Source organism: Corvus cornix, chromosome 3 (genome assembly GCF_000738735.6).
Source record: "Corvus cornix cornix isolate S_Up_H32 chromosome 3, ASM73873v5, whole genome shotgun sequence".
In the NCBI taxonomy this organism is placed as follows: Eukaryota; Metazoa; Chordata; class Aves; order Passeriformes; family Corvidae; genus Corvus; species Corvus cornix.
In genome coordinates, this window is record NC_047056.1 from 50,935,699 (window position 1) to 50,963,165 (window position 27,467).

The 27,467-nt window shown below is 35.1% G+C and overlaps 1 protein-coding gene across 10 annotated transcripts in view; it reads right to left on the bottom strand.

Annotated features, from left to right (window-relative positions):
* Positions 1 to 27,467, bottom strand: part of REPS1 (RALBP1 associated Eps domain containing 1) — a 63,045-nt gene that overhangs the window by 8,495 nt on the left and 27,083 nt on the right. For 2 of the 10 annotated variants that reach the window (XM_039568742.1, XM_039568733.1), the window contains exons 4-14: positions 26,033 to 26,186; positions 19,824 to 19,951; positions 19,187 to 19,349; positions 18,816 to 18,879; positions 17,809 to 17,963; positions 13,214 to 13,353; positions 8,458 to 8,538; positions 5,415 to 5,502; positions 4,530 to 4,631; positions 2,971 to 3,043; positions 580 to 698 (exon numbers count right to left, since the gene is read on the bottom strand). In XM_039568742.1, coding sequence (XP_039424676.1) covers positions 580 to 698; positions 2,971 to 3,043; positions 4,530 to 4,631; positions 5,415 to 5,502; positions 8,458 to 8,538; positions 13,214 to 13,353; positions 17,809 to 17,963; positions 18,816 to 18,879; positions 19,187 to 19,349; positions 19,824 to 19,951; positions 26,033 to 26,186 — 1,267 coding nt within the window. The remainder of the gene's footprint in view (positions 1 to 579; positions 699 to 2,970; positions 3,044 to 4,529; positions 4,632 to 5,414; positions 5,503 to 8,457; positions 8,539 to 13,213; positions 13,354 to 17,808; positions 17,964 to 18,815; positions 18,880 to 19,186; positions 19,350 to 19,823; positions 19,952 to 26,032; positions 26,187 to 27,467) is intronic. The other 8 variants (XM_039568739.1, XM_039568738.1, XM_039568737.1 and 5 more) reach the window with 8 other exon arrangements.

The window sequence follows — 27,467 nt, forward strand, 5'->3', positions numbered from 1 at the left end:
ATCTTATCCTTCCCTTTGTTCCAGCTCAAAGTACAGACATAGTCACTCTTCTGGTTTTAGTATCTTAGTCTTTTTTTTTTTTTCCCTCTTTATAAGCTCTTAAGATTTTCTCATACTTTGTGATCCTGAATTTAAAAGTACTGACAAGTCAGAAGTCCAATAAAACTCCTTAAGCAGGAGAAGTGACATTTAATCATTTCCTCTGAAGTCAAATACTAAATACCCATCTCTAATACATCTGATTCCAAAAAGACTCCCCTTGAAAATTTACTGGCAGATGCAATTCATTGGATGTGGGTATACAGCCAGAATATTCTTTCTTGACTTTGCTTCCCACATTCATCCAAAAATCTAGAATGCCAAAATTCAGAATTGACTTCTAAATTAGCTACTTAAGTAAAGTGCAATATAAATTTTAATACAAACAATACAGTAAGAGTGACAACATTTTCAAATTTTTATGCAGAAGCCATGCTTTAAAAACCAACTCTAAATTGCTCCTCTGAGAAAAAAAACATTGTCTGCTTCAGGAATACACGTGCTGAAAAATAATATACACTCAGAACACGGCATATGTACCTGGGGTAACTGAAAAGGATCTGTTCATATCTAAAGACGATGACCGAGAATGAGAAGCATGAGGCCTTGGAGGGGGTGGTGGTGGTGCAGCATTATCTGGAGATGTTCCTGAATGTGATCTGCAAAACACATAAGCTTCTGTAGTGATTTTAGGTGGCTACAACAGAACTAAAAATCAAAAGTTCTTCAAAGCATGCAATTAAAAAAACAAATTTGACAGAGGTAAAAAAGCCTGATTGCCACTCATTTTCAAGATTGCCAAATTAGTTTCAAACTTCCAGTATTCTTTGATTTTACAACTGTTTTTATATTTCCATTTACTTAAATATCCCGTATCCAAATTATTCTTGTATTATCACATGTAATTTATGTTTGGGAAACCAACAGCTTGACACACATCCCAAACAATGATAGTTCAGGAACAGAGAATACTAAATATGGTAATTCCATCCAGATGGTAGTCACTATAATTTTTAAGATGTAGGCAACATCCTGTTTAGGTTAAATGGGGTAAGTTCAATTTCATAAAAGAAGAATATTGAGTTTCTGTTGGACCTGCCTCCATGTATATTGAGCTCAAGAAGTATTTCAGTGTATGAGACAGCAATTCAATTCTCTGCCTGAAATTTTCCAAATCTATGTACTTGGCAGAATCTTCAGAAATTTTGAGTCATTCTTGGGTAGGATCACCATCTAGTGGATACCTGTTGCAAATTCATGGAGAACACATGCAGAAAGGATAGAAGGATAAATTACTGCAATAAGTGCCATTTAAGTGGGATTTATTGTATACGGAATTTTTGTACAATTCCTTTTAAAATGTTTGCAGAAGCTTCCTAACTAGTCTAATTTGAACAAGACAGATTTACTGAATCACTGACATGAATACAGCTGCTTTTCTATTCAACTTGTGATAAAATCTTTTCTATGACTGACCTCTGCAACATTCTTCTGTAACTACTGTTAAGATGTAAACTAGGAGAGGTAAAAGGTACCCAAATTACATGCAAAACCAGGAGTTCCTGGATGTTTAAGTCCAGACAGAAAACTGAGTTATCACAACAGAAAAGTTTATTTTCTTAATATATTCTCTATGGCAATGCTTCTGTAACACTGTGTAACTCTCCGGGTGATGAAATTAGAATCTAATTATACTGACTCCTTGGGTCATCCCTCTAGCTACTACAGTAAAAAAAACCACAAGTAGAATTAAAAACAGGAGAAAGTGGTTTAAGGACAATTCTGAAGTATCATTATCTGACACAGCCTTGTCAGTTTTTGCTTATTGAAAATACAAAGAAGTAGTTTTGACTAATGGTAGGAATAAGGACAATGTCATCTCTATACAAAATTGCAATTGGTAGAAGAGATGCCAGTGGAAGGAAGTAGAAGGGTAAGTGGGACAACAAATTTCCTGTGTGCATACTGCCACAACTAACAGGTCAGGACAGAAGCTCCCTGTGCCATAACGTGGGAACTCATCAGAAAGCTTCATTCATCAGCACAAGTTCAGCAAGAGAACCCAACCCAAAGAGGAAAAGAACATGTTGAAACCATCATGTTGATAGTGCAAAAACATACATAAAAGCACAACAGAATCACATTTTCCATTAAGTAACAATGGAGGAAAGAATTTTTCAAGCTGCTGTACTGACAGGCAAATGGAAATCTTTCTTTGCTACTGAAGTCACCCTAATTATTTTTGTTTTGAGACTTACCTCTGAAACTGATTGTAAGATGGTTAATGGCGTAGCTGGTTTTAATCCTATTCAGGCAGATTTAATGGGAACAATTAGCACCAGCTAGTACAGCACATTCTCTTATGTGAAATTATGCAGTTGTTTTGTGCTTGCATAGCTTTCTTCAATCCCTTCATTTGCACTGGGCCTATGACTGCTCTTTATTTTATATAAATCCATTATTAAAAGAGATTGAATCACTGCCATGGTATTCCTAATTTGTGCTTAATTCTTCTTTTAGGCTACAGTGTTATAACATTCTTCTCCAATAATGCCTAATGGATATTTTTAAAAATACAAAAAACTGCTTTCAAGTAACAGCATGGTCTCGTGTACTTACATTCCCTTGTGTTTAAGGGGAAAGTATTAAGATTTCTGACTGAACATGGAGCTTCACATGGAGCACTCGATTGGCCAATCTCAAACAAATTTTTAGACAACTGTCCTTTTTTAATTTTCATTTTACACACTAACAAAAGCAACATACATTGTTAATGCATTAGAAAACAGACTGTCTCCAGATTCCTGAGTGTTAAAGTAAGGAATCTATTTTGCCATCATTTTGTAAGCTAGTTGTCAAATAACCAGGAGCTGAGAACACGCTTCTTTAAACACCTTTTACTTATTTTTTTTCAGTTGCTGCTCTACTTACCGTTGCCGTGTTACAGAATTTCCAATTTGCTCTGGATCTGAAGTGTAAGAGTCCGAACTGCTGTAACCATCTGCTGGGAAAAGAAAGTACAGTTTCATATTTGCTTTGCATCATTAGCATACCCTAACAGACAAAAGTAACAAATAATTTCAAATATCCAACTTGTATTGTTAAAGAAAGGTGTATGTCCTTGTATTGCTTCCCTGTAAGGTATCATCTGGTCAAGATTCAAAGTCTTTGAGTCTGAATAGTTGAAGGATGAAATACAAACCAACTCCACTCACCCAACACTATCAGTCGTTGGTTACTACTGGCATGTACTGAAGAATAAACAATGACAGTAACATTGTATTTAAAATAAAAAATACCAGTTTTATAAACGATAAATTTTTAAACACTTGATTCCATCAATTCAACAACCTAGTGAACATGAGTAAGGGACATCCAAGGGAAAAAAAGCAAGGGGTAGGACATGCCTGATTTTAGATGTGCTGGAGGATTGTCACCAACCTTAGAAACCAGAAAAAGGAAAGGGTATGTACAGTACACAGATGAACGCACAGATTAAGCTACATTCGGACAAGGAAAAGAGAGCACCAAAAGGCTCTCGAACTTAGATCCTGTACACAGTAGTAGATCCACATTGAAAGACCATGCTTGCTCATTCTTTCTTTTGCAACTGCTTAGTGAAAACAGAACTCTGCTTGAAAAGTGAGCCTCAGACATGGTCAGGACACTGGTCAGAACGAAGTGTGCCACTGAAACACAGTTCACAAGAGAAGCAAAACACTGCAAGAAGGTACTTTCTAAATTCCTCCTGTATTACAAACCAATCAAAATACTTCTGGTCTTACTAATGCAAAGGACTTAAAATAACAAGTTCTTTAAACTTTATTTTTACTGAAGAAAAGTTCCCACCTTGAAGAAAACAAAAAAAAAGAATCTCAGAAACACTCCAGAGATTCATTCAGGCTACATATAATCTTGGACCTCTCTCAGTATTAGACAAGTGGACTAATCAAATCAAAATAATGCAACACGCTTTGGACACAAGAGATACTGAAAATTGAAAAGGCTATTAGAAGGAAATAAACACTTGAAAAGCTGTACTAAAAATAGAATGTAGACGTCTGTTATATTTTCTTAGTAGCTAAACCAGATAATTTTGTGGTCAACACATTTTCACACATTTTCAGAAAACATGTTGTTACATGGTTTGGAGGAAGAACAATCAAATGCTACTTAGTCAATTCCACTTCATGTACATTAAATTTTTCATTCTAGGATTAAAAGAGAAAACAGAAAGATGGAAAAGAGCTGACAAAAATGAACTTTCTTGAGCACATAGGGTAGAAAAACAACTCCAGTGACATCAGTAGAACTTTCTTAATTACTAATTCTAATGCATACTTTATATCAGAAATGTTTCTGTTCTTAGGATAAGTTTATCTCATCTTAGAGCCGCTACTGTCCAGCCAGTTTTCATTCACTGAGGGATATATGAGATCTACATTTTGTGTAATGTGAGAAATAAGATCAGAAAGCACTTTGATACTTACTAACTGTATTTCCAGCTGTAAATTTTACAGATGAACTCATTTTACTTTCTTCTGGGAGATCTGATGGTTTCACAAGTAGTGGGCTAGTAGGGTTAGCATGATCTAGATGGGAAACAAATCTAAATAAATGAACTTAATCAATCTAGCCTTTATTTCTGGTGCCAAAGCTTTACATTGGTTTTCTGCCCTTTTCTAAGTGCTGCACTTGAGACTAAAATTGGTGTATTTTAACTCAGAAATAACACTATTACAATGTAAAACTTCAATTTCTCAGCATTAAGAGCTGTGAATCTTCAGCTATTTACAAGGCCAAAGAAATGTGTTGTTGATACTATTTATTCTCTTATGCTGAAGACTCTGCATGAGTTCCATGACTTTAGGAAATACTGGCACAGAACTGTAAATTAAGATCCCTCTATTCCTCAAGAAAATGTATCAAACCACCTTGCTTATTATTGGCCAGAGTATTAAAAAAAGGCCTGCCAATGCTTCCAATAATAAATTCACTACTTCTGACCGCAGTAGAACAAGCTTTATGAATGCAGGCTATGATCTCCATGTTGAGTCTCCTTCAGTATTTAACAAGGTGACCCAGACATTCTCCTGGAGGTCCAAACGCAATTTTTATCATGATGCTCCTGAACTACTCTCCAAGTAACAATCTCCTAGAGATGGTAAAATCCTCACTGTAGCAAATGGCTGATTCAATCTCTGAACTTACCTGAACAGCAATTCTTAACTCTGAGCACCTCAGTAATGATTCTCGTTACAACTCCAGATATATTCATCTTTCGTGAAGAAACAACCTAACTATGTTCAAGGAAGTGAAGCCAACTCTAATTGTACAAAACTTCCCCAAATTAGTAGCAAGAGAAAATATCCTACCACTTCCAGTTCTTTTAAGCTCCATTTCCTGCATGTGGATTTTGCTTGGAGTCATTCTTATAGGAACTGGGTGCACAATTGCAGTGTCCTGTGGAAGAGATCACAGTTATGTTAACCTAGTTTAAATCACTCTATTAGGAGTCTCTGACACCATGTGAAATTTGGATTTTAAACAAAATTTCACAGATTTAGTTTATCTGCACAGTTCCAGGGAATTGAATATACCCATAAAACAAAAACTCCCTAAGCTGTAGTCTCTGTAATGATAACTTAGCTACTTTAAAAGGGCACTAGAATATGTTTCTATAGGTAACTTCAAGTAGGACCTGAATTTTACCAGATTTCCACCATTTTTGGCACATCAGACATCTGGTACTTTGAGCATATCTTCAAAATAATTTTACAATTTAAATACTGACTCCTCAACTTTACTTACAATGCCTCAAAAAATAACGGCCTCTCTAAACAGTATGAGTAATGCCTGATGAAATAGGACTTCATTGTAATTTCAGGTATTTTCTGGAGTCTTTAAAATAGCAAAAATCTTCTAACCTTCAGTATAATAAGCCCTATGGAACATACCTCTAGATGGGCATTAGCCTTACACTTAGGCATTTGCCATTCAGACCAGGGGCTCCATTTAAAGTACTTTATAGACAATAATTTCCATTTGGTTTGGAGACTGACTGCAGACACCTTAAAAAAATCTCAAAACTCAGAAGTAGCCTGAAAATGCTGAGTGGCTCCTCATGGCTGTCTGAGGATTTTTTACTGTCATCTATATTCAGAATATACAAATGGGTAAGCCAATGACAGCGCAAGAACACCCCCAGTTATATTCCATCCTAGAAATAACAAGAAGTTTCAAAACTACCCTTGTATCAGAATTTAATCTGTTCTGACTACTCAAGTAGATCAATTTCACTAGGTGTAATACATCTACATTGGTATTTTCTGCAACTATTTCAATGACTTTCACTACCCTTGTTGCAAACAAACTTAAAACCACTTTCTAGTCACAGCTCAAACACTCTTGTTGCAGGAAGCTTTTAGGAATAGTTACCACTTTAAAATATACTGCTTTTTTCCCCCTCTGTAATGAGATTATCATGCAAAGATCACTTCTGCTGCGGCTACTTCAGACCTCTGCTGCACTCTAATGTGCAGCTGTACAGAAGTCATGCCTGAAATAGTTAAATAGATTTTACATAATGCATTAATTTACATAATTAACCTAATTTTACATAAAACAACATGTTACCAACTTTGACCTACAAAAGGCATATTATGCTCCCCTACTAAGGGATAAATTTACTGTTTTACTCTTTCCACTTACTTTTTACCTCCAAAGCAGCTACTTTTCCAACTAAAAAAGAACTGGTCTGTGAATTTACTCTTTAGATAGTTATTAACAACTGCTCGAGAAAGCTGATTTTCTCTCCTCTTGGGAAGCAGTAGTTCCATAAATCATTTCTATGCATCACTACTGAAAATGCTAAAACAAAAAGTTTGCCTTCAGCTAAATGAAAATTTGTCATGAATTGTTCTTATTTTAATAAGGAAAACAAAGACTCTTACCCCAAAGTCTGTTACCTTAGCAAGTAACAAAGATGCTCACCATTCTTTTCTAGACTATAAGCATTTCAAGAAAAGGACTCAAGAATGTGATTGGCCAGGAAAAAATCTTGCATTCCCAGTGAATTTCTCTTTATACCTACACAGAAGCATATACTCTGTACAAGAGTTTTTCATATACCATCACTGCTCTACTTTTCAGATTATCAACATATGAAAAAATTCAAACCTCAGATTCCTGTCATTTGCTAATTATGTGTGAAAATAAATTACAGTCTTATTGTGGAAACAAGACAGTGATAGCTTGTTACTGTCAAGCATTATACACAGTAAGTAACAACTATAAACTGATTTACATTGTTTACCTCATTAAAACAAAAATACAGTATATTTAAAACAAAATCTCAGATCAAAGAAGGCTGGGTTTTGCTTTACATAGGACATTTTCACTTGTTTTGAAAGTTTGCTAAAGGTTAATTCTGAGCATGGGGAATAGTGCAGTTTGAATTCTAGCTTTCAGCATCTAGAAATGCTATTTCTACATGAACATCAGAGTTAGCTTTGACACTGGAGCTCTGAGGTATTGAAAACGTATGTATATTTATGTATTGTATCTTTTCAGAAGTGACAGGTTTAACAGTAAAAGCAGTTAAATGTGTATTATGTACACCTATAATATTTTGTTACAGAGTCACATGGACACCAACACTGTAATTAATTAAATTAAAATGGACACTCAGTGGTAATTAACGATGTAAAAAAAGCAGGATGAAAGCAGCAGCTAAATACTGCATTTCTAATGCATTTCAGAACTGCTTTAATGTCACATGCTGAAAAGCTTAAAACCAGCAGAACTTGAAACACTGTAGTTTATTTCTGGCTACCAAACTTGGCAAGACACTTAACTACATAATCCTTCAGAGCGCTCCTCACTGAGTAAAGCCTTAGAACACCACAGGTTTAGCTGGAGAAGTACTAAAAGCCTTATTAATAAGTAACTTGGTAAAAACATTTGGAATATGAAATACCACACCCATTAAAGCCCAGTAGCTTTTTTTCACAGAAGTTGGCACTGGTTTTGTGCAAATCAGGCTCTGCAACTTGAAAAAACCAAAACAACACCGAAGACAAAATCTACAGCAGAACTGCTTTATCACAGGGCGTGGCCCTTGCATTGACTTACACATTTTTTCAAAAAAACATTATGTTTAAATTATTTGTGTATGACAGATTTTGACAGCAGTGTTGTATTAGGTCAAAATCAACAGGAAAAAAAGTATTCTTTGCAATCAGAGATTAAGCAGTACTAGAAAATTTATGTTCCGAAAATAAGCAAACAAGCTGAGAAGCCTGCCACCATTCCCCAAAATGCAGTCCATGGAATCATGCATAACAGCTAAATACAATGAATGGAAATTCAGTGTTAATAAAATTAATTTCAAACAAGCAAGCTAAGTGATTGACTTACAGGATCAGCTGGTGCAATGTTAGAATCAAATTGGGTCAGAGTTTGTGAGCTTGAAGAGCGTTCGCTAAATGTCTCCCACTGCTGAACAGACAGAGGAGAGAAGTCAGCATGATGAGGAAGATGGGAGTAAAAGATCACTGAGGAGATTTAGCATAGTAGTTCAGAGGTTGCACTGGAAAGTACTGTATTTGCACAGGAGAGTACGTCACTTGGGAAGCACACTAATATATATTAAGCATTTCTATTTCAGTCTGAGATTGTTTCGGAACCAAGTTTGTTATCTGTCAATATTAATCTTTACATCAGATTTTCTAATGAAGATACAGGTGCACAGGCAACCCAGAAGTACCTTCAGAGTTCATGGTTGCCAATGAACACCATACAAGGAAAAGAACTGGTTAAGCCATTCGTATACTTTATTATACTTATTATATTTATACTTTTATTCGTATAAAAATCAGAGACACATTGTGTGCATTTGTAGTCATAAAATCCACAGAAAGGTTCCTCAGCTTTGTTGCTGCCAAGTTTCAAACATATTTGGTAAATGCTGATTTTCTTACAAAATCCCAGACAAATGAACAGTGAGCAGAGTACTCCAATCACACCAGTTTAGCTTGCCAGTGCAACCCCCAAGAAGTGATTCTAAGCTGTAAAAGAGCATTTTCACAAGTCTAAATCACTGACAAGGCAAAGAATTAAATTCAAACATACTGTTGTGATTGCTAAGAGCAAATAAGTCAATTTCTGAACAATTTTATAAGATATGGGCATGCTGTATCAATACATGGCTGTCAAGAATCCTCATGCAAACTGAGTCAAGTTACAGCCACAAGTGGATCAACAAAGCACCAAAATACATTAAATTAGTCTGTGATCTGGAAACCAGATTAAAAATCACACCAGGAATGCTGAACTTGTTATATTTTGGCAAAATAACAAGTAAATATCAAGCATGTTTTAAACACTACAAATACATGTTTCAAAAACTAAAAAAAAAAAAAAATTTAGCGCTCATAAAATTTGACAAAAGTTATGTTAGTTTAGCTGTGGAAACTACTTGGGTGTTTGACTCTACGACCCTTGTGGGTCCTTTCCAACTCAGAATATTCTGTGTGTGATATTTTTGTCCCATCTCTATAGGTAAATAAATCTAAATGATTCCAGAAGATATAGGACAAACTATATGGTGTTAGCCAACCTAATCTCATGTTCTCCTCTACACCAAACTATATTCACTGAAAAGCCTGTATGTGAACCAAGTATAAAACAGTTATTTCAGAAATAACTTCTTAAGGAAATTCCCAAATAACTGTTTAAAATCAGATGAAATTCAGAAAAATATTAACTAAATTTGTAAGTGCTGTCGTGTGGTAAAAATTCTTGTAGAAAAAGAGCCTTATCTCCTCATTTCAAACTTTAAATTAGGGCAAAGATTATGGAATTATTCATATGGGCACAGGTATTTTTTCTGGTTGTTTTTTCTTGTTGTGGTTTTCTCTTGGTTTGAAGTTTTTGTTTGTTTGTATTTAACACAGATAACTATCCTCTTCATGGACAGAATCTAACAAAACCTTTTTTGTAAGGATTCCAAACTGCTCTGTCCCTGTTTAATACTCCCCATATTAAACAGTTCATCTCTGTGTCACTCCCTCCTTCATGAAGGGGCAGCATTGCAAGTAGTTCGGAGATACACAAATCTGTTAGTGAGCCAGTTTTTACTAAGTCAGAAATTTAATGGCCAAGTTCTGACAGCCTTTCTCCTGATTTGGCCTCTTGCATTTGCACAGCTGCTCATTTTCATGAAACGTATTAATATTTATTTTAGGTCTACCACTACCCTTTTAAACTTGATTTGGCCAGTGGCTTCACAGTTACTACTGAGACTGGCAAACAGATCATTTGATTACAGAACTATTGTTAATTTTTAAAAAATTCCATAGGGCATACAGCACTTACATTATAGTTAAGATAAATGGTAGAATATTATTTGTTACAGATGGATGCTTAATCTATTTTACTGTACTGCTCTGAAGCCAAACTGCAGGTACCTTTATTACTTGTCCTTGGGCTCCCTAGCTGGACACAGACAGATAAACACCAACTGACTGCTCTAGGAAATGTGCTGTTGTGCTCCGTCCTGAAATACTACCAGAAGCCAGCTACTGCTAATTCCCTTGTTAAAAGAAAGCTAGATATATTAAGAATCTACTGGACTGCATCTCAAACTCTGCAAAATTTAAAAGCATTGACAGGGTAAAACTCACGCTAGCTAAAGCTAAAGTATGTCTTCTACCACTGCAAAAATGTTTTTAAATTACTTTCAAAAGGTTAATTACAGGAAACTAAAACTCACAGCAACCTGAACTATTATGAGCAGAACATCAAGACATTTGAAACATGGTGTAATAGTTGTGAACTTAAAAGCAAATCTCCTTATCTGTGTTAAAGCTAATATGACGGCTGCATGACACTAGACAGTTCTCAACAAAAAAATTGTGTAGGCTTTTCAATTATTTTAAGCTTCCAGAACTAAGTGCTCAGCCTTGAGAACTGGATGGAAAGGATGTCTGAAGTGAGAAAGAAGTGATGAGTGAAGAGATGAGAATGTGAAGCACATAGTAATCAAAGTTAGGTAGATTTTCATGGTGCTCTTTATTCTGAAGTTTTAAACTGATGCCTTGGTCTTTACTTGGGAGCCTCCAGTAACTCAGCCTGGCAACTGCATTCTATAAATCAACTATGAGCTAGCAAGAACAGACTAACCAACAGTTTTGAGACTAACAGGATGAGACTGCCTGGAATGACAGATAATCAAAAGATGCAGAGATTTTAGAAACAATTCATTTGTTGATGACACTTATAAGAGGTTGAAAGAGGAAACAATTAGACTGGTGCCTGCAGCAATACCAGAAATTTTTTCATGGAATTAAAACCTTGAGGACTTTGACCTGACTCATGCTGAAAAGAAAATGCTGAGAAGAAAGAAATGTGCACAGCAACACATCTGAAAAATCAGAAATTCCTTTGTGTTAGAACAAAAAACTAAACATTTAGTTCAACTCTTATTTTAGTATAGTTAGTATCCAGTAGTATAGTACTGTGAGAACTTTTTGAAACCTCTTAAGTTTTAGCAGACTTTCAAAAAGAAAATACCACCTTATCTATGTGAATGGATAGTCAGTTTCATAAGACAAGATTCTGGCTGACAGAATTGTAATTCACATTTTTCCACTAGTGGAATTATCCTATTCAACTGTTTGAGTTGCATTAGACACTGAAGGAATCTGTTCAATTATCATGCAGGTTACCAAATGATTAGCTTAGTAAATCTTTACTGAAAACACAAGGGAATGTATCTGTGCAAATTTTAATGCAGATGCAGACATTTACAGCTTTTTAGCAACAACGGAATGAATATCTGCTCCACCTCCCTCTTAAAACATAGCTTCCTACCAGCAGTCTTGAGTCCCTCGATCAAACAGGACAACTAAGAATCACTAAATAATTTCCAACATTTTTTTATTTGGTAAGGATGTGACTATAAGGCTAGCATTTGCCCTTACGAGGAACAGCAGACTTTATAAAATCCTTCCCTCCTGAGAACTGAAGGAAGCTTCCCCTGCTCCTAGCTTTAATCCTAAAAATGTGCTTATTTTCCGCTTCATGCTGACTTTCCTTTTGTTTGTCTAAATCTTCTACTACCAATTTTCTATTCACTTGAAGTCTAATGAAGAAAGAAAAAAATCCACAAAAAGCTCTTTTAATAGAAGGTAAGACTCAGCTACTGACAGAACTATCTTACATGTTAAAACAAGTTTTCAATTTCTACTGAGTCCCAGATAATCAAAAATAGTTTTCAAAAAAAAATTTCATTACTTTTTCCTCCCTCATAATGAAAAGTAAGCCTACATCATCTTTGTGTATGGCTGCAGTCAGAAACTCATTGGAGGATCTGAAGTAGCTCTTAGAATAAAACATGGGTTTATTCTAAGTCAGAGGCAAAAATGTTAAAACGGAGCAACAAGTAAAATCTAGGACTCAATCCCTTACAGGCCTTTTAAGCAATGGACATTTGTAGGGAAAAAATAATATACAAAATACTGTTTGCTAACTTTCAAATTCTGACGAAATACAGCATTACTACAGAAGACCGCTTACATAGCAAATATGTATGCTTAAGGGTGATGAAGCAGAAGTACATAACATTAACAATTTAAGGTTTAAATAAATTTAGCCAGTGGCTGGATTCAGACTCAACTCTGAGTCTCTGCTTCTGAAACAAACCCAGGGCTATGAATTCTCTATATTACTGGTGATACTTCAGGCTAAAATCACTTCCAGAAATAAGTCTCAATGTCCAGATCTGTCAGAAACTTATTCTGTAGTTTAGCAGAAGTGTTTGCTAAAAAACTTCTTCAGAGGTAACAAAAACCCCAACCAAAAACCTGCCCTAATTGAAAAAAAATCAGGAATTAATTCAGCTTTTCCAAAACAGGCTATGAGATAATTTTGTGATTAATATAAAGCTTAATCACCATTAATGACAACGTTTTAAATAGTAGCTCATCTCGCAACGAGACAGAAAAATAAGAATGAAAATAATTTTTTTACATTTTAACAGAAAACCTTCTTGTGTCTATTGTCCTGCTGTTTCATGATTTGTGATCAACAATTCACTTACAACAAATTATGGATGCATATGAAATTTAGTTATTGACTGGCAATGAAATAACTCTTAGATAAAAGTGCTAACCTCACTGCTCTGATTCAATTCTGGCCAGGTCTGGTTTAGCGATGGCATTGATGGAGACTTGCTTGGAGGTGCTTCTGCTGGAGAGCCGGAGTAACCTACCTCACCAGTCTGTTCCCCAACTTCTGAAACGACAGGAATCACTATAAACAAAAATCATAAATTGCATTCAGTTTATTTTTAGAAGAGTTGCTCACATCTCATGGAAAGTGCAAAGTACCCTTTGTTTTCATCTTTTTCAAGTAAATACTTAGCAGCAAACAAAACCCAAAAAACCCAACAACTCTGATTAAGTTCAATACCCCGTTTATCAGGTACTACTCTTATTTTAAGGACGTTTCTGAAAATTAGACTTTGAAGATTACTCTGTACCATGCTATCTCCCAGCACTTCAGCTTTTAAATAGCTTTTTCAGATTTTGATTACATATAGAATTAAACAGTTTTTCTTACAGTACGAGAAAATAACTTCTATTTCGTTAATGGATGTTTATTACATCATATGTAAATATATAATACATCATATGCACTGAGCATTTCATGTTACAGAAGAAAATACTTCCTTGCATGAAAGTTCAGAGCAAAACCAGTATCTCAATGAAAACACACACAAAAAAAATTGAAAACACATTAGGAAAACCATTCCCTTAGATTAGTCCCCAAAGAATATTAGTTTCAAGCCTCCTTACTAGAACAATGGTGTTTCCATTCACATTTTGCAAGCTGAGTAAATCTAGTAGCTATCACATTGCCCTTACTAAATGGTCCTTTGGCACTGTTTCGTTTTCTTTCAAAGTAAATCTGAACAGCAGATTAAGCATTCTGCCTAACACAGCAAAATCCTGCTTACAATGTCTCCTATTCTAGATAGCACAATGCAAGCTAAAGCAAGGCATTGAGAGCCTCAAAAAACCTGAAAGTTCCAATTACAACTGTTCAAAGTATAAGTAACATGAACAGCTGAGTGACTGATAAGTAGCTAGACATATCAACATGATATCAGCAGTACACAGAATTAAAACTTTGAACAAGACAGAATACTAAACAAGCAAAAACTGGTTTAATTAAATTATCATTAAAAAGGACTGCTTCATGGGTATGTGATTGAAGATGACTGCCACAAGATGATGTTGTACCAAAAGTTAATTGAAATGTACAAAATGGATTGGTTTCAGGTTCCTAAAGAGCTGAACTCTGCAGCCTTCTCTTCTGCTAAGACAATATTCTGCCTGGCAATCTTCATTCAGAAGAAGTTAATAACAAATCCAATGCCAAATTGAACTGAAAACCGTTGAATACTTGAATAGTCAGTGGTGACCACCTGTACCTCTGAGAAGTAACAACCCATTATTGTCTCCAGACAGCAACAGGCACAGCCAAAACACTGAAGAGAAATTAATTGTGCCACCTTGAGGTCAGGGGCAACTGAGGTGCTACTAACAAGAAAAAAGCCACACAGAAAACATAACTCATCAGAATCTCAAAAGTCATGTAAACTTCCTTTAAATAGCCAGACATGAGGCTGTTTCTGTAATGTTTCCAAAATTATGCCCAGCACCTAGCATCTTGTACTGCTTTCCTCTAGGGAAAGCAATAAAAATAGGTTACATCAAGGTGTCATAAAGTCACCAAGTAATCAAGCTAACATGCTGTGGTCATTGTACACATAATAACATTCTAAGCCCAAAATATATCAGTGGCAATATTTTGGAAATACATATTGCATGTTAATTGCTCTGAAGTGTAATAAGAATAAAAATTTTCTATTAAGTTAAAAACCTCAAAATTCTCATTTCACTGACAGTACTCTAGCTAACTGAACTAGAAGTCAAAAGATAAGGCTGAAAGTTGTTGTGGATAGACTACACAGCTGCCTGTAATTCAAAGAATTCTGCAAATACCTCCACAAAACATGCATAAGACATTCCATGGAAAATTTTAAGGGTTAAATTAATTGTGTAAGACATAAGGCATGGCAGATTCTTTTTCTTACAAAGAAATGGCATTGTGGCAGCAAGCCAAACAAAAATTCACAGAAGAGCAAAACTTGCTTTTCAGCTTTTGTAAAGGTTGGTAGCTTTTATTAACAGAGATGAAATTGAGTTCAAAGGAATTACAATTCTGTAGAGATGTACTGCTGTACTAGGAAAATAACCAACTGTACAAATACTTAATAATACAATAAGTCTGTGCCATGTGAGAGAAATACGTATCTCTAGTCATGAAACCAGATGTAAAGCAAGACCATATCTCAAACAGGTCTGGAACACCTGCAGCTCGTCACATACTGGATTCACAGGGGCTGATGAGGGAGAGGCTGCCAGAGCAGCTCACAAGACTTCTTCCTCTCCAGTCTGAACACAGCCAGAGGGGGCAGGGAGCCCTCTGTTACTCCTCCTTCTGCTGGCCACTAGTTCAAAAGTCAAAATGGAAAAAAGCAGCACTTTTCAAGTGCAGAGGAATAGTGCAGAAGATTAATGGGAAACTTTCTAACAAAGGAACAGGATTAATAATGGCGCTGTTAACACTTTTGAAATAAAGTTTCCTATCTTGCACATTGTTTTCAAAGACATCCAAGCAATTCATCTTCTTCAACAGTTTGACTGCACATTATTCATATTGAGGCATGTCAGCAGAAGATCATCAACCATTTCTTTCTTTGACAAAGTTTTATCCCGTGCAAAAAGTGCACTCAAAAAGACACTCTGGTGTCACACTTTATAGCTTCTATTTCTAAGACAACTGTTGGAAGAAAGCTTTATTGAAATACAACTTTTACAGGAACTAAAAAGAAATACTATTACCAAAATTTAACTGGTTCATCTTTCCAGGCTGATTGACAGTCCTTAAGATAAACTCATATAATTCAGCATGTCCAATAGACAGACCTATCACTAACTTTCAAATTAGTAAATGTATACTGGAGATTTAGACTATTGTAACTAAACATAAAACTATAGCCACTTCAATAACTTAGTCTAAGGTATTTTATTCAACATAGAAGTTTTGGTGAAAAATCATATGTGCTAGAGAAGATTAGCTATTTCCAATGCTGTTGACCAAATAATATATAAATAAAATAAAGCTATTTGGATAAAACCCCACAAGTTTGCAAGAACTTTAATTTTTCCATTGTAGCTCTTAATAACTGCAGAATAAAGTATCAATCAGATTTTCATATTTTCTAAGCATGGCTTACATAGCAAGGTAACCTTTTAACATTCACTAGAACAGAGCAACTTCCCTTTAATACTAGAGGGAAAAACTTTTAAAAGCAGTTTTCCCTCAAGTTGAAAGACCACTTTGTACCTCATGAAAATAAGTCAGAAGTTTTATATGAACAAAGTTGCCTGTAAAGTGAGAACAGTAAACATACACATAACACCTTTTGGTTTAGTGTCTGATGTATAAAGTTTCCAGACAACTTCAGCTGAAATCTACTACCAATAAAGGTAATAGAAGATCAAGTACAAATACAGTGGTTGGGTGTGGAGTTTTTGGTGTTTTTTTGGTGCTTTTTTTCCTAGTAACAATGGTTTATACAAATAAATGTTATTTCATTTACTGCCAAGATTTTTGCTTGATCTCTACTTTAACACAAAAATAGAGAGAATGGGAAGGTTTTAGACATTTGCTATGTATTAGACCAATTAACTGCAGCTATTTCTTATGAATATCTTCATCATAGCAAAATGAATACTGAAAACACTTCAGTGGCAGCTCTTGGAAGAGCAAACCTACTCCCACAAAAAATGGTTTCATTATTAAAGGACAGATAAGAAATACAGTATCTAGTTTAAGAACTCATCAATAATTTTGAGATTAAAATCTTTGACAACCTACACACACAGTATGAAGAATACTTGGAAGTATTTAGTGAATAGATATAAAATTCTAGCAAATCATAGTACCTGTACACCACTTTTACGTGGAACAGTAGTTTGTTTTTCAGTTATAGGACTGAGTTTTTGGCACATATTAACAAGCAGAACTCACACATCCAGCGGTTTTTCTGGGAGTACCCAAAGGTAAAGGACAATGTGCAGAACAACTAGGTGCCAACACAATGAAGGATAAATCTGCTTTCAAGTCAGGAGCTGAATTTAAAAAAAAAAGTCTATGGTACTGATCCTGCACTTTTAAAGACCTATCCTGCCCTTAGCATTGAATCTGGGAATATTTTCTAAGTGCCTTCGAGACTTAGAAACTCATGCTGTATTTTCACAAATGAGGGTGAACAGAAAGCATATTCATTTGAAAGCGAGTCTAAAGTATAGCTGGATTGGGAAATTGGAATAAAATAGCTGGTCATGAATAAAATCCATACTGTGACAATTTTGTTTTCCTTAACCTTTAAAGGACACAGTCAGTATTTCCAAATGTAATAGTGTATGTGTACTTTTCCTAAATAACTGCCCTCTACAGAAATATGTACATGCTCAAATTAGCTTTGAGCACTAAGACTTCTAAAAACTGCACAATGCTTTACTTCATATTGACAAATGCTTTCTGCTCATACAAACAAATATCTGCTGATATAATGTAACAATTAGACCACAATCTTAAAATACTGATATTTGTGTTGAACCCATATCTTACCCGTTGAGTCTTCCAAATCAATCAGTTTGGGCATTAAACTTTCAGGTAACTTTTCTGGCAAATCATACCCATTCTTCCTAGCAACTACCAGATGAAATGCAGCACAGAACTCGTCCAATGTCAGTGCACCATCTTTATCAAAATCTGACAGCTCCCTATGGAGGAAAACTTGGTATAAATAAAATTTCTAAAGGTTATTTTATTTCCAAAAGACAGGCTTCTGTTTTGCTACTTGGATGAGCAAAGTTTATCATTCACTTTATCCTACTAAACACTTCATATTAGCACTACATGCTTTACTCTTCAAGATGATGAGCCTTCATTAGTAAGAGTTTACAGATCATTTAAAGTGACTTTTATTTCTCACTGTTTTTAACCCATTTAAGACAGCACTACACAATATGATTGGCCTCAGATTTTTGGCAAAGTATACTACTGAAATTATAGCGCTAAGGCAACAGGATTTATTTTAAATGGGAAAAATACCTGAAACAGAAATCATTACACTGAAAGGAAGATAGCACCTGCTGAGGTAAGCCATGTAATGATAGCATGCAATGATGTAGTACAAATTCCAGAATACAATGAAATAGAAGATTTGCACAAACTCAAAGCTGAATTTGTCATCGTGTAACACAAATTGTATTTAAAAATATGTGAATGTGTTTATTTTATTTAAATTTACTTAGACATAAATGAATAAATAATTATAGATAAGGAATTAATTATTTAAATTTGAATGCATTTTTGACAATAAAAAACTCAAATTGCTTCTAACTGAAGAGTTTTAAATTTTCTCGAAGTGCCTTGTAAATAGTACCAGCCCAGACCCGTTAAAACCCACTAAAGCAATACTGGCATAAATATGAGCAGGACTGAACATACTAATGTGGTAGTGAAGTTTTACTTAACCTTTCTAGCAAGTAATTATTAGATGTCTACAAAGTAGCTGTCATCCTTCTAAACAGTTACCATTAATAATTATTTTAAATAATCATCACACTTACCAAATATGAGAAAGTTCAAGAATAGGTAGTTTTGACTTAGTGAAAAATTCTTTAGCTGCAGATCCTGAAAAATGGCAACAATCTTTTTTAATATTTAAGATAAGTGAAATCATTAGAAGACTCAGACTTACTGTAAAAGTGAGGAGTTATTTAGCAAAGGTTCTGGGGAAAATGGCACTAATTACTAGGGTTAAATGAAGGAAAAAGGTAAATCAGTTTCTAGTCTTTCTTGAATTACACTGAACTATAATACACTATCATCAGCAAAACGCAGAGCTTCCTTCAAAATAGTATGCAAGTCTAAGTACAAAACAAAGTCTTTGTAACAGAAGTGATGCACCCACAATTATATTTTGTAAAGAATAACTTACCTGGTATAAATCCATTTAGATCAGGTTGAATGGTTTTAAACTGATTAACATAATACTGCCTTTGTTCATCAGTTATTTTCCAGGGGTCATCATAACTACTTGATTGCCTACGAATTTCATTTGCTGTTGTAGCTGATGCTACAGTTCGTACTGTTGTCTGGTCCTGAAATGAAATATTTTTCTTCAGTATTATCTATCTAAAATGCTTCTACGAATTCTCAACTTCTTGCCTTCAAAATATAAAGCATAGTTAAATCTCACAGTAGTTTAAAAACTGCAGGAAGCCATTGGCAGATTGCATCTCCAGGATAATGACAGGGTATTTTTGCACACTGATACATATGGAATGACTGCAGGTATGTAAGCAGAAAAAAAAAGTATGGCTCATGTGCATAAAAAGCTAAATACAAATGTTTTAAAGTCATAATTGTTGACATTTTTAAAATTAGTAGCTTTCATTTAATCATTCCAAATTAAGGCAACTCAATGAAACAAATATCTGTTGGGCAAATAGCACTGAATAGACTACAGCACAGATACACAGTAAACATCTGCAATGAAAATTATGAAGGAAAAAAAACAAGGATTGCAACATCGATCTGAATGAAGCAAATCAAATACCAATAAAGTGTCACACCTGGACAGAAGCAGGATGCATGGCTAAAAGAGCACTGGTTGGTGGGGTATCTGCAAAACTGACCCAATTTTCTTGATGGGGTGGTGGTGAATGGCCAGACCATATGGGATCACTAGAAGTAGATGAGCCTGAAAGTAGAAGAAACATTTCCTTTTCAAAAGACAGTCTTGAAAACTGAGAAAGAACTATGGATATGGAAATATCTCCTGTAAGGGAGATATGGTCTAGAATCATGAGAAAAATGAAAACCAAATTGCACCAAGGTAACAAAGTTAATCTCCTGACATCTCACTCCTGTAGATTTTTACATTAGGTTAGCTTCAATCTGCACTAAAAAGACAGAATTGAGGAATGTGCTTATTGCAACACATGGAAAATGTAAACTGGCTTTTACCCATTTAATGGGTTTTGAATGAGTTAATAAACACTCCACATTTTCATTTAATTGAAATGAGCAATGCTTATATGGACAAATACTATTTGAAAGTGGCACACAATACTAGCATTCGACTTCGTTGTCATTGTTGAACTTTTTTCTATGTTTTAGTCTGCCATTCAAAGAACAAAGTCTTGGGAATTCCTTTTAAGAATCGGGATTTTGGCACAGATAATCCTTTTCCTCTACATAATTTCTGCACTAACTTAACTCAGTTGCTAAAAACAGGCCAAGAATAATAAAAAGCATCCATACAGAATGCTAATATCTGCTATGTATTAACTATTTGGAGCACAACAGAGATTCACCCAGTGCCCTGCTATAATCTACTTCTGAAGTACTGCCAACGTTCAATGTCTTATTATTAAAATAACAATGAAGCAACTACAGAAAGATATGGCCATCCACTGCTCTACATACAAAAACATCAAGATTCTTTAAAATTGCAGTTGCAAATTAAAAATTTAAGGAACTCTCAGATCAGAGAGAAAACAAACCATTTAGAACAAGTCTAGAAGAATCCCAGGACTCCATTCTACTCCTCGTTTCCTGAAAGAAATGCTGAACTCCTTAAATCTAAACAACATTTGTGAAACTGATGAATCTACTCTTCTTGCACAATTAAATGCTTTCTCTTGAAGTATGCCAAATAAAGTCATACTTAAATAAGAATTTCTGCCTTGTATGTAGAAATAGACTTCCTTTTAGAAGACAAGTCAGCTTCTTGTGAGTTTCTGTAAGCCCTCCACACAAGAAATAGGACACTGATGTCATAAATTTAATCCTGCTAGTAAGATTTACTTTCAAGCAATAAACACCAAGAATTTCTTGTCATGATGCTGACACACATCAACCATTTCAGGTTCTTGAAGGCTTTATGAAACTACACTGCAATAAACAGAATGAAGGAAATCTGAGAATCTGTGAGGCACGCTGAGGACTAACATCTTAAGTGACAGTATAATTGTTAGTATACAGTGCTGCTATCTAGTATCTTGCAACATGCAATTACTCTTTCATTCCATAAATGAAAAGTAATAAGAAAAATGCTTAGAACCGCTTTATCTTTGCTCTTTTCCTACATACAATAGTCATAATTGTGCAGAACACATTTAATCTTGCATTACATTGAGTAAAAGGTAGTATTTGCAGGAGGAGAATTTAATCAAATTATTTTTTCATGGGAGATTTTTTCTTTTTAAGTTAGCTTGAATATGATAAAAAGGCACTATTAACTATTCCTTTTGCCCAAATTCATCCTCCACTTTTGGAATCTCCTGATGTGGCCTGGAGCTTCTAGTGACTTTATCCAAAAGTGCTGAGAATAAAGGTAATGCATCAGACTATGCTTTATTTGCTTTGAGGTTCTTCTTCAGTAGTTCACCTCTCAAACACTAGCTCAGTCTCTTTCCACCTTGTGTCTTTCAGGACTAACAGACAGTCAGATGCAGACAAGACCTTCCCATCAGTCCTATCGATATGCCACACTCAAATTTATTTTTGATACATTGGCTTTCCCCTTCTCTGCCTCTCAGACACTGACATTACCACCACTAATCTTATATATATTTACTCCTCCTTCACTTCTCCCAACAACTGGTCTTGGTACAGTTCAATTCATATCCCACTTAGCACAGTATCTGTTCCAAAGCAGTACTTTGACAGCAATGGAGATGCCAGCAGCACCAAACTGTGACACCTTCAGAGTACTTTACAAGTATTGAAAGAACTGTTTCCTTTCTTCCCTGTGCAAATAATGCCAGCAAGAACATTCTTGCTTTACTGTTCCTGTTATTTACTCTCCAATGCAATGTTTTAGGATACAGAATGGAATGGCTGGAGAACCTGGAGAACACTGGAGAAAGATTACTAGTAACCATAGAGACCTGGATCTACACACATACTCATGGACTACCACCAGCCAGTAACTCAATTTGACAAAACCAAACTGGAAACAGAGAGGTGGAAGAGAAATTGGAATTTCTCTGGGTCACAGAGAAGACTCAAAACCATTGATCTATTTTTATCTTATGATTCGTAACCCAGTGAAGAAAGCCTTCAATGGTCTCTGTGCATCTTCATCAGTGGAAACACCTGTAACACCACTTTGAATGGAGAAGAGGCCTAAGACCAATTATGAGATTTGAACAAGCTGGTGAAGTTTAATGCTCTAGGTTTAGTACGAAGGCCTAACAAATTCCTGTAGCTGCTCTATATCTTCCTATAGCTTGAATATCTTACTAACACATTGATAACTGATGGAAAATGATCTCATTTCCTTTGGAATAAAAGTTGCCCCCTTTGAGATATAAACGGTCTAGTTAACACATACTTTTGAATAATGAGATAAAAATGGGTTTACTAGAACTACATTTTCAACTAACTCTGTAAACTAAGAAGAGCTCTCCTTATCATCAGTCTGTGTTGAAACAAAACCAGAAGCTGAATACAATTCTGACAATAAGATAAAATGCCGGAGAGCTCTTATGCCCAGGTAAGAGTAATACATAGCTTGTAACAAGGCCCTTTATCATCAGTTATTGAAGCATTAACTAGGGGACAAAGGACTATTCAGTCCCCTGCAAGCCTGGTAAATATCTTAAGGCCCTAAAGATGCAAGGGAACATACAGCACAGTAGACATGTTTCCCTCCTATCCCTGAAGCATTCACAAACTGCTACAAAATCCCTCCCAAAGAGAAAAGAAACAAGTGTGGCTTAGGGCTGCAATTCCTCATACATATTCAGATATCACCACAGAACTCTGATGTCATGCCAAAGAAAGCTAACAAATGTCCTAGGACAGAACAGAAGATCTGAGATTTTTTTTTTTTACTTGTTTCATTATTATTACTTCATTGATTTTTTGAATACTACCAACATAAATATTCTGCTTTGCATCTAGTCCCAACAGACTACATGGTAATAAAAAATAATTTTCACATTCTGACATGCCACTCAACTATCATTTGAAGTAGGGAAGGGTTCTTTCTCCCACGTTTGTCAACATCAGCAACATTCTAGCAGCTGGAGCTGTAGTGCAAAATGAGGTGAAAAGGTAGAAATATGGACTATTAGTTTTTGCTCTCTTATAACCATAGGAACAGGAAGCTCACATCTCGCATACAATTCTGCTTCCTACAAGGTGTTCAGTCGTCCAGTGGATTATTCTGTGAAGATTTTTCCACATTGGAAATGCAAGCCAGAGTAGGGACATAAAGCTGTTAAAAAATCATGATGTTAATCTTAAACTGCTAAATCAGAGGCACCTGGAGGACCTGAGAGACTCAGGTTTTAACAGACTTGACTCTTGACATTTCAGGATGAGACCTGAGCTAACTATAAATATTCTACACAGGTAATCAATGTCTGTCACCAAACTTTAATTCCTGATATTAAAGTAAAATAGATGCACCCTTTGGGGCTCTCTCTACAAAAATTCTTGAAGAGAGATAGTAACAAGCCTTGGCTTCTGATTTCAGGTTTGTAAGCATACTGAGCTAGTTGTCACAGTGCCTCAGAAACCAGTAATATATGAAGCATCATTAACACTATCCCAACTGAATTACTGGACAACATAGTGACGAAGAATTGTAAAATCCAAATTCTTTTGCTCTGTTACCATGAGAACAGGCTTTCTTTCTTAAGAAATTGATAACTACAGCTGTAAGTTATGCTTTAGATTTCCAATGCAAGACAAGATTTTTAAAACCAACAATTGAGTTATTATCTAATAATTATTCTACAGCCCAATTTAGCAGAGAAAGCACTGTTTAACTTTGTTCATAGTGGGAGTATGAGGATGCAATGGAACATTTACTATGCATAAGTCAGAATCTTCCTGTTTAAATACATCTTTCTCCAACAAAAAAATTAAATTTGAGATTTGATTTTTGCCCTTCTGTTTTAAGGCAACATGCTGTTTATTATCTGACCCTCCAGAAACATTTTCACACTTGAGGTTTCATGATTACAGTTGACAGCCTCATTAGATGAAATAATGTTTGAGAACAAAGTGAAATACAAGCAGAGAGACCTGGGTTCTCATTTTTCTTGGATCACAAGTGAAATGGCACAGTCCTACTGAAACTATAACACTTCACCTGGTTTCTCAAAAACATCTTGCACTGGAATCAAGATGAGTTTGTACTGCTGATTTTAAGAAAACTAACCAACAGCCTGTCTGGTTTTATCTAAATGTCATGAGAACATAATTTGCTATAAACACTGTCCTTGAAATGTAGGATCAAGAGAGGGGGAAAAAAATATGAACTGCCTACAACAGCTCAAATTCAAAGCAATAATTAATGATCTGCAGTGCAAAAGGATCATCCACAGTAAATTATGATGACAATTTTTCTTAAACTAATATATGAAAAACCACTTTATCTTTAGCATTGCCAGAACAGACAATCCTTCTATAATAGCATCTTCAAATTACTTTAAATAAACTATGAATGTGTTCCAGTATGGAATGTAAAATTGGGGAATACTGAGCTTGTTCAGAAATATGCTCAGACAATATCTAAGAAATTAACCCATTAAACATCACAGGGAAACCATTACCAAACTGAAATATTAACATGGTATTACAACTTTATTTTTAAGATAACAATATTGAACTCTTCAACACTAGGAAGAGTTTGCATACTGTCCTGGAGTACTTGACTTTTTAAGTTAGAAAAACTTCTCAAGTTAGAAATCAGACATACTTGTATTTCAGCCTTAGAGAAACACAAATCAACTGAACTATAGGAGAAAAAACGTTGAGAAATTGAGTGCTGACAGTGCTTGGACTGAACCCTTAGAAGGGATTATATATGCGATGAGTAGACTAATAATTTTTTTTTTTTTTAATTGTAAATTGACTGGGACTTACTAGCAAACAACACTGGCATAAACCTCTGCATACAACCCACTTCACTTCTGAAGTTTTATTTTCTCATCCAACCAATTCTAGTAGAAGTCCTGTTCCTCCATGGATGCTTAGAACTACAGAATGACAATGGTTGAAATGTAACAGACCAATTTTGGAATATCATAACTGAAGTAAACCAAGCAATCACAGTTCAATCTCAAACTACAGCCTATAAAATGCAACATCTTATTCAGCAGTATCACCAAAGTCAAAACTTGAATTACAATTGCTCCCAAATTTATTAAGACTACCAAGTATCAGAAAAGAAAACAGAACTTTTTAAAACATGAGATACTAAGGGAGAAAGCTTTTAAATCTGAACACAATGATACAACAGGGAGGGTCTTCAGGTTAAATGAAGAACACTAAAGGATGGAAAGCTTCACTGAAACAAGCGGTTCTAGCTTGACAGATTGGAAATGCAGAAGCTTCAGTTGTTTACATTAACTTTAAAGAAATCAAATTAATTGTTCTAGCAATTCAACGAATCTACCAGAAATATAATTCAAACAAACAAACAATCTGCTGCTTTCCTCTGAGCTCCCCACATTTTCAGGTATACTGACAGCTTCTGCACAATTTCAACAGGATTTGGGTTTGTTTTTAAAAATTTTCCACTGGAAAACTTAAACACTCTCTTTTCCTCCCTCCAAACCCTTAGCATTTCCCATGTATGGATCTGCCATACGCAAGACCACAGATTCTACAGTGCTGCTATCAACACAGACACTTGAATCTGGAAGAAATTTCCAGGATTGGAAAGCACAAAGATAAACTGTCCTAAGCTCATTTATTTTACTTACTTAAGAATTCCACAACTTTGAGTTACAGCAGAAGCATAACAAGACATTTATACCTGGTTGTACTTCACTAAATGGAGCCCAAAAAGGCCCAGGTCCAGCAAGAGGTCGCTCATTATTCCCTCCGCTGGGATGGCGGTTGTGCTTCCTCCATGTATGTGGAGAGGTTGGTGGGGATTGCTGTGGTGAAACAACTGGAGAGGTGGACTCCTAATAAAACAAAGGAATCTTTTAAGTTTTTTACTACATAACTGAATACATAAAAGCCTATCTAAAACCATTATTTCTAGAAACAACCATCACTGCAGTTAAACTCTCATTTTAGAGAGTGAAAATTTTAGTACTTATTAAAATGAGGGAACAGGAGAAGTCAGATACAGTATGACTAGGACTGGACACATTTACATAAAAAAAAGTCATCTAATATATTTTTAACTTGGCATTCTTAACACAACAGCAGTGCTGAGTTAAATGACTTAGCTACAAAGGAAACTAGATTGTAAGACTCACTTTCACTTGTGATAAAAGTTACATTTGAAACCAGGTCTCAAAAGAAATACTTACTATACATTTTATTATCATACCAAATGTTCATTGAAGGATTCACAGTCATTTATTTTCATTTAAAAAAAACAGAATCAAGGATTGTTGAAAAAAAAAAAAATCACCAGACAGGACACTTGGTTTTTTAATATACAAAAATATAGATGCAATTTTTAAAAAAAGAATGATGCCATCTAGGACTTCTCTGCTGTACAAGGTAACGTTGCCCTGATGCTAAGGTTCATGCTTCTCTTTAATCCCGTATTGTACTATACTCTTCCTGAACAGGTGGGAAAAAAGAGAATCATATGTGCAATTTCTACATGGAATCAGTGCTAATGAGACATGCAGATTACCACTTTATTTCATTTCAAATAAAATACAAAGGAAAAATTATTTCTATTGTACAAAGTATTTATGTAGTAGAAAGTAATTTCTCCACTATATCTTTATCTTTTGACATTCTTGTTTGCCAGTTCTCCCAATTTGAACTGAACTGTATTAATAAAAACAAGTACAAGAAAGCAAATCTTGAACTCCAAATATCCTGAAAAGTAATAACAAAGCCAAAAATCTCAGAATCTATTTCAGCAGTTCACAGAAAGTTTGGCATTCTATGTTAACAGATGTTAACATACTATCAAGTACCAACAGACACACTGACTGCAGGCTTCCCCAAAATTATCCAAACTGATTTACTTTGCCTAATATTCAAAAACCATTAAGCTTTTTAAACAATATTACATCTACGAAAGTCTGAAAGTCTTTTAAAAAGTAAGAAAGTGCCATAAACAAGCTTTTCTCCAAGCAAGGTATATTCTAAAAGTACATGCATCCTAACAAAAAAAGCTTTAGAGCCACAATGATTGGTTATGTGTTGATGTAAACTTTTGCCTTTTTTGGCTCTCTGATTTTCCTATTCCCTGTGAAGCAAAGCCACCTTGGTTG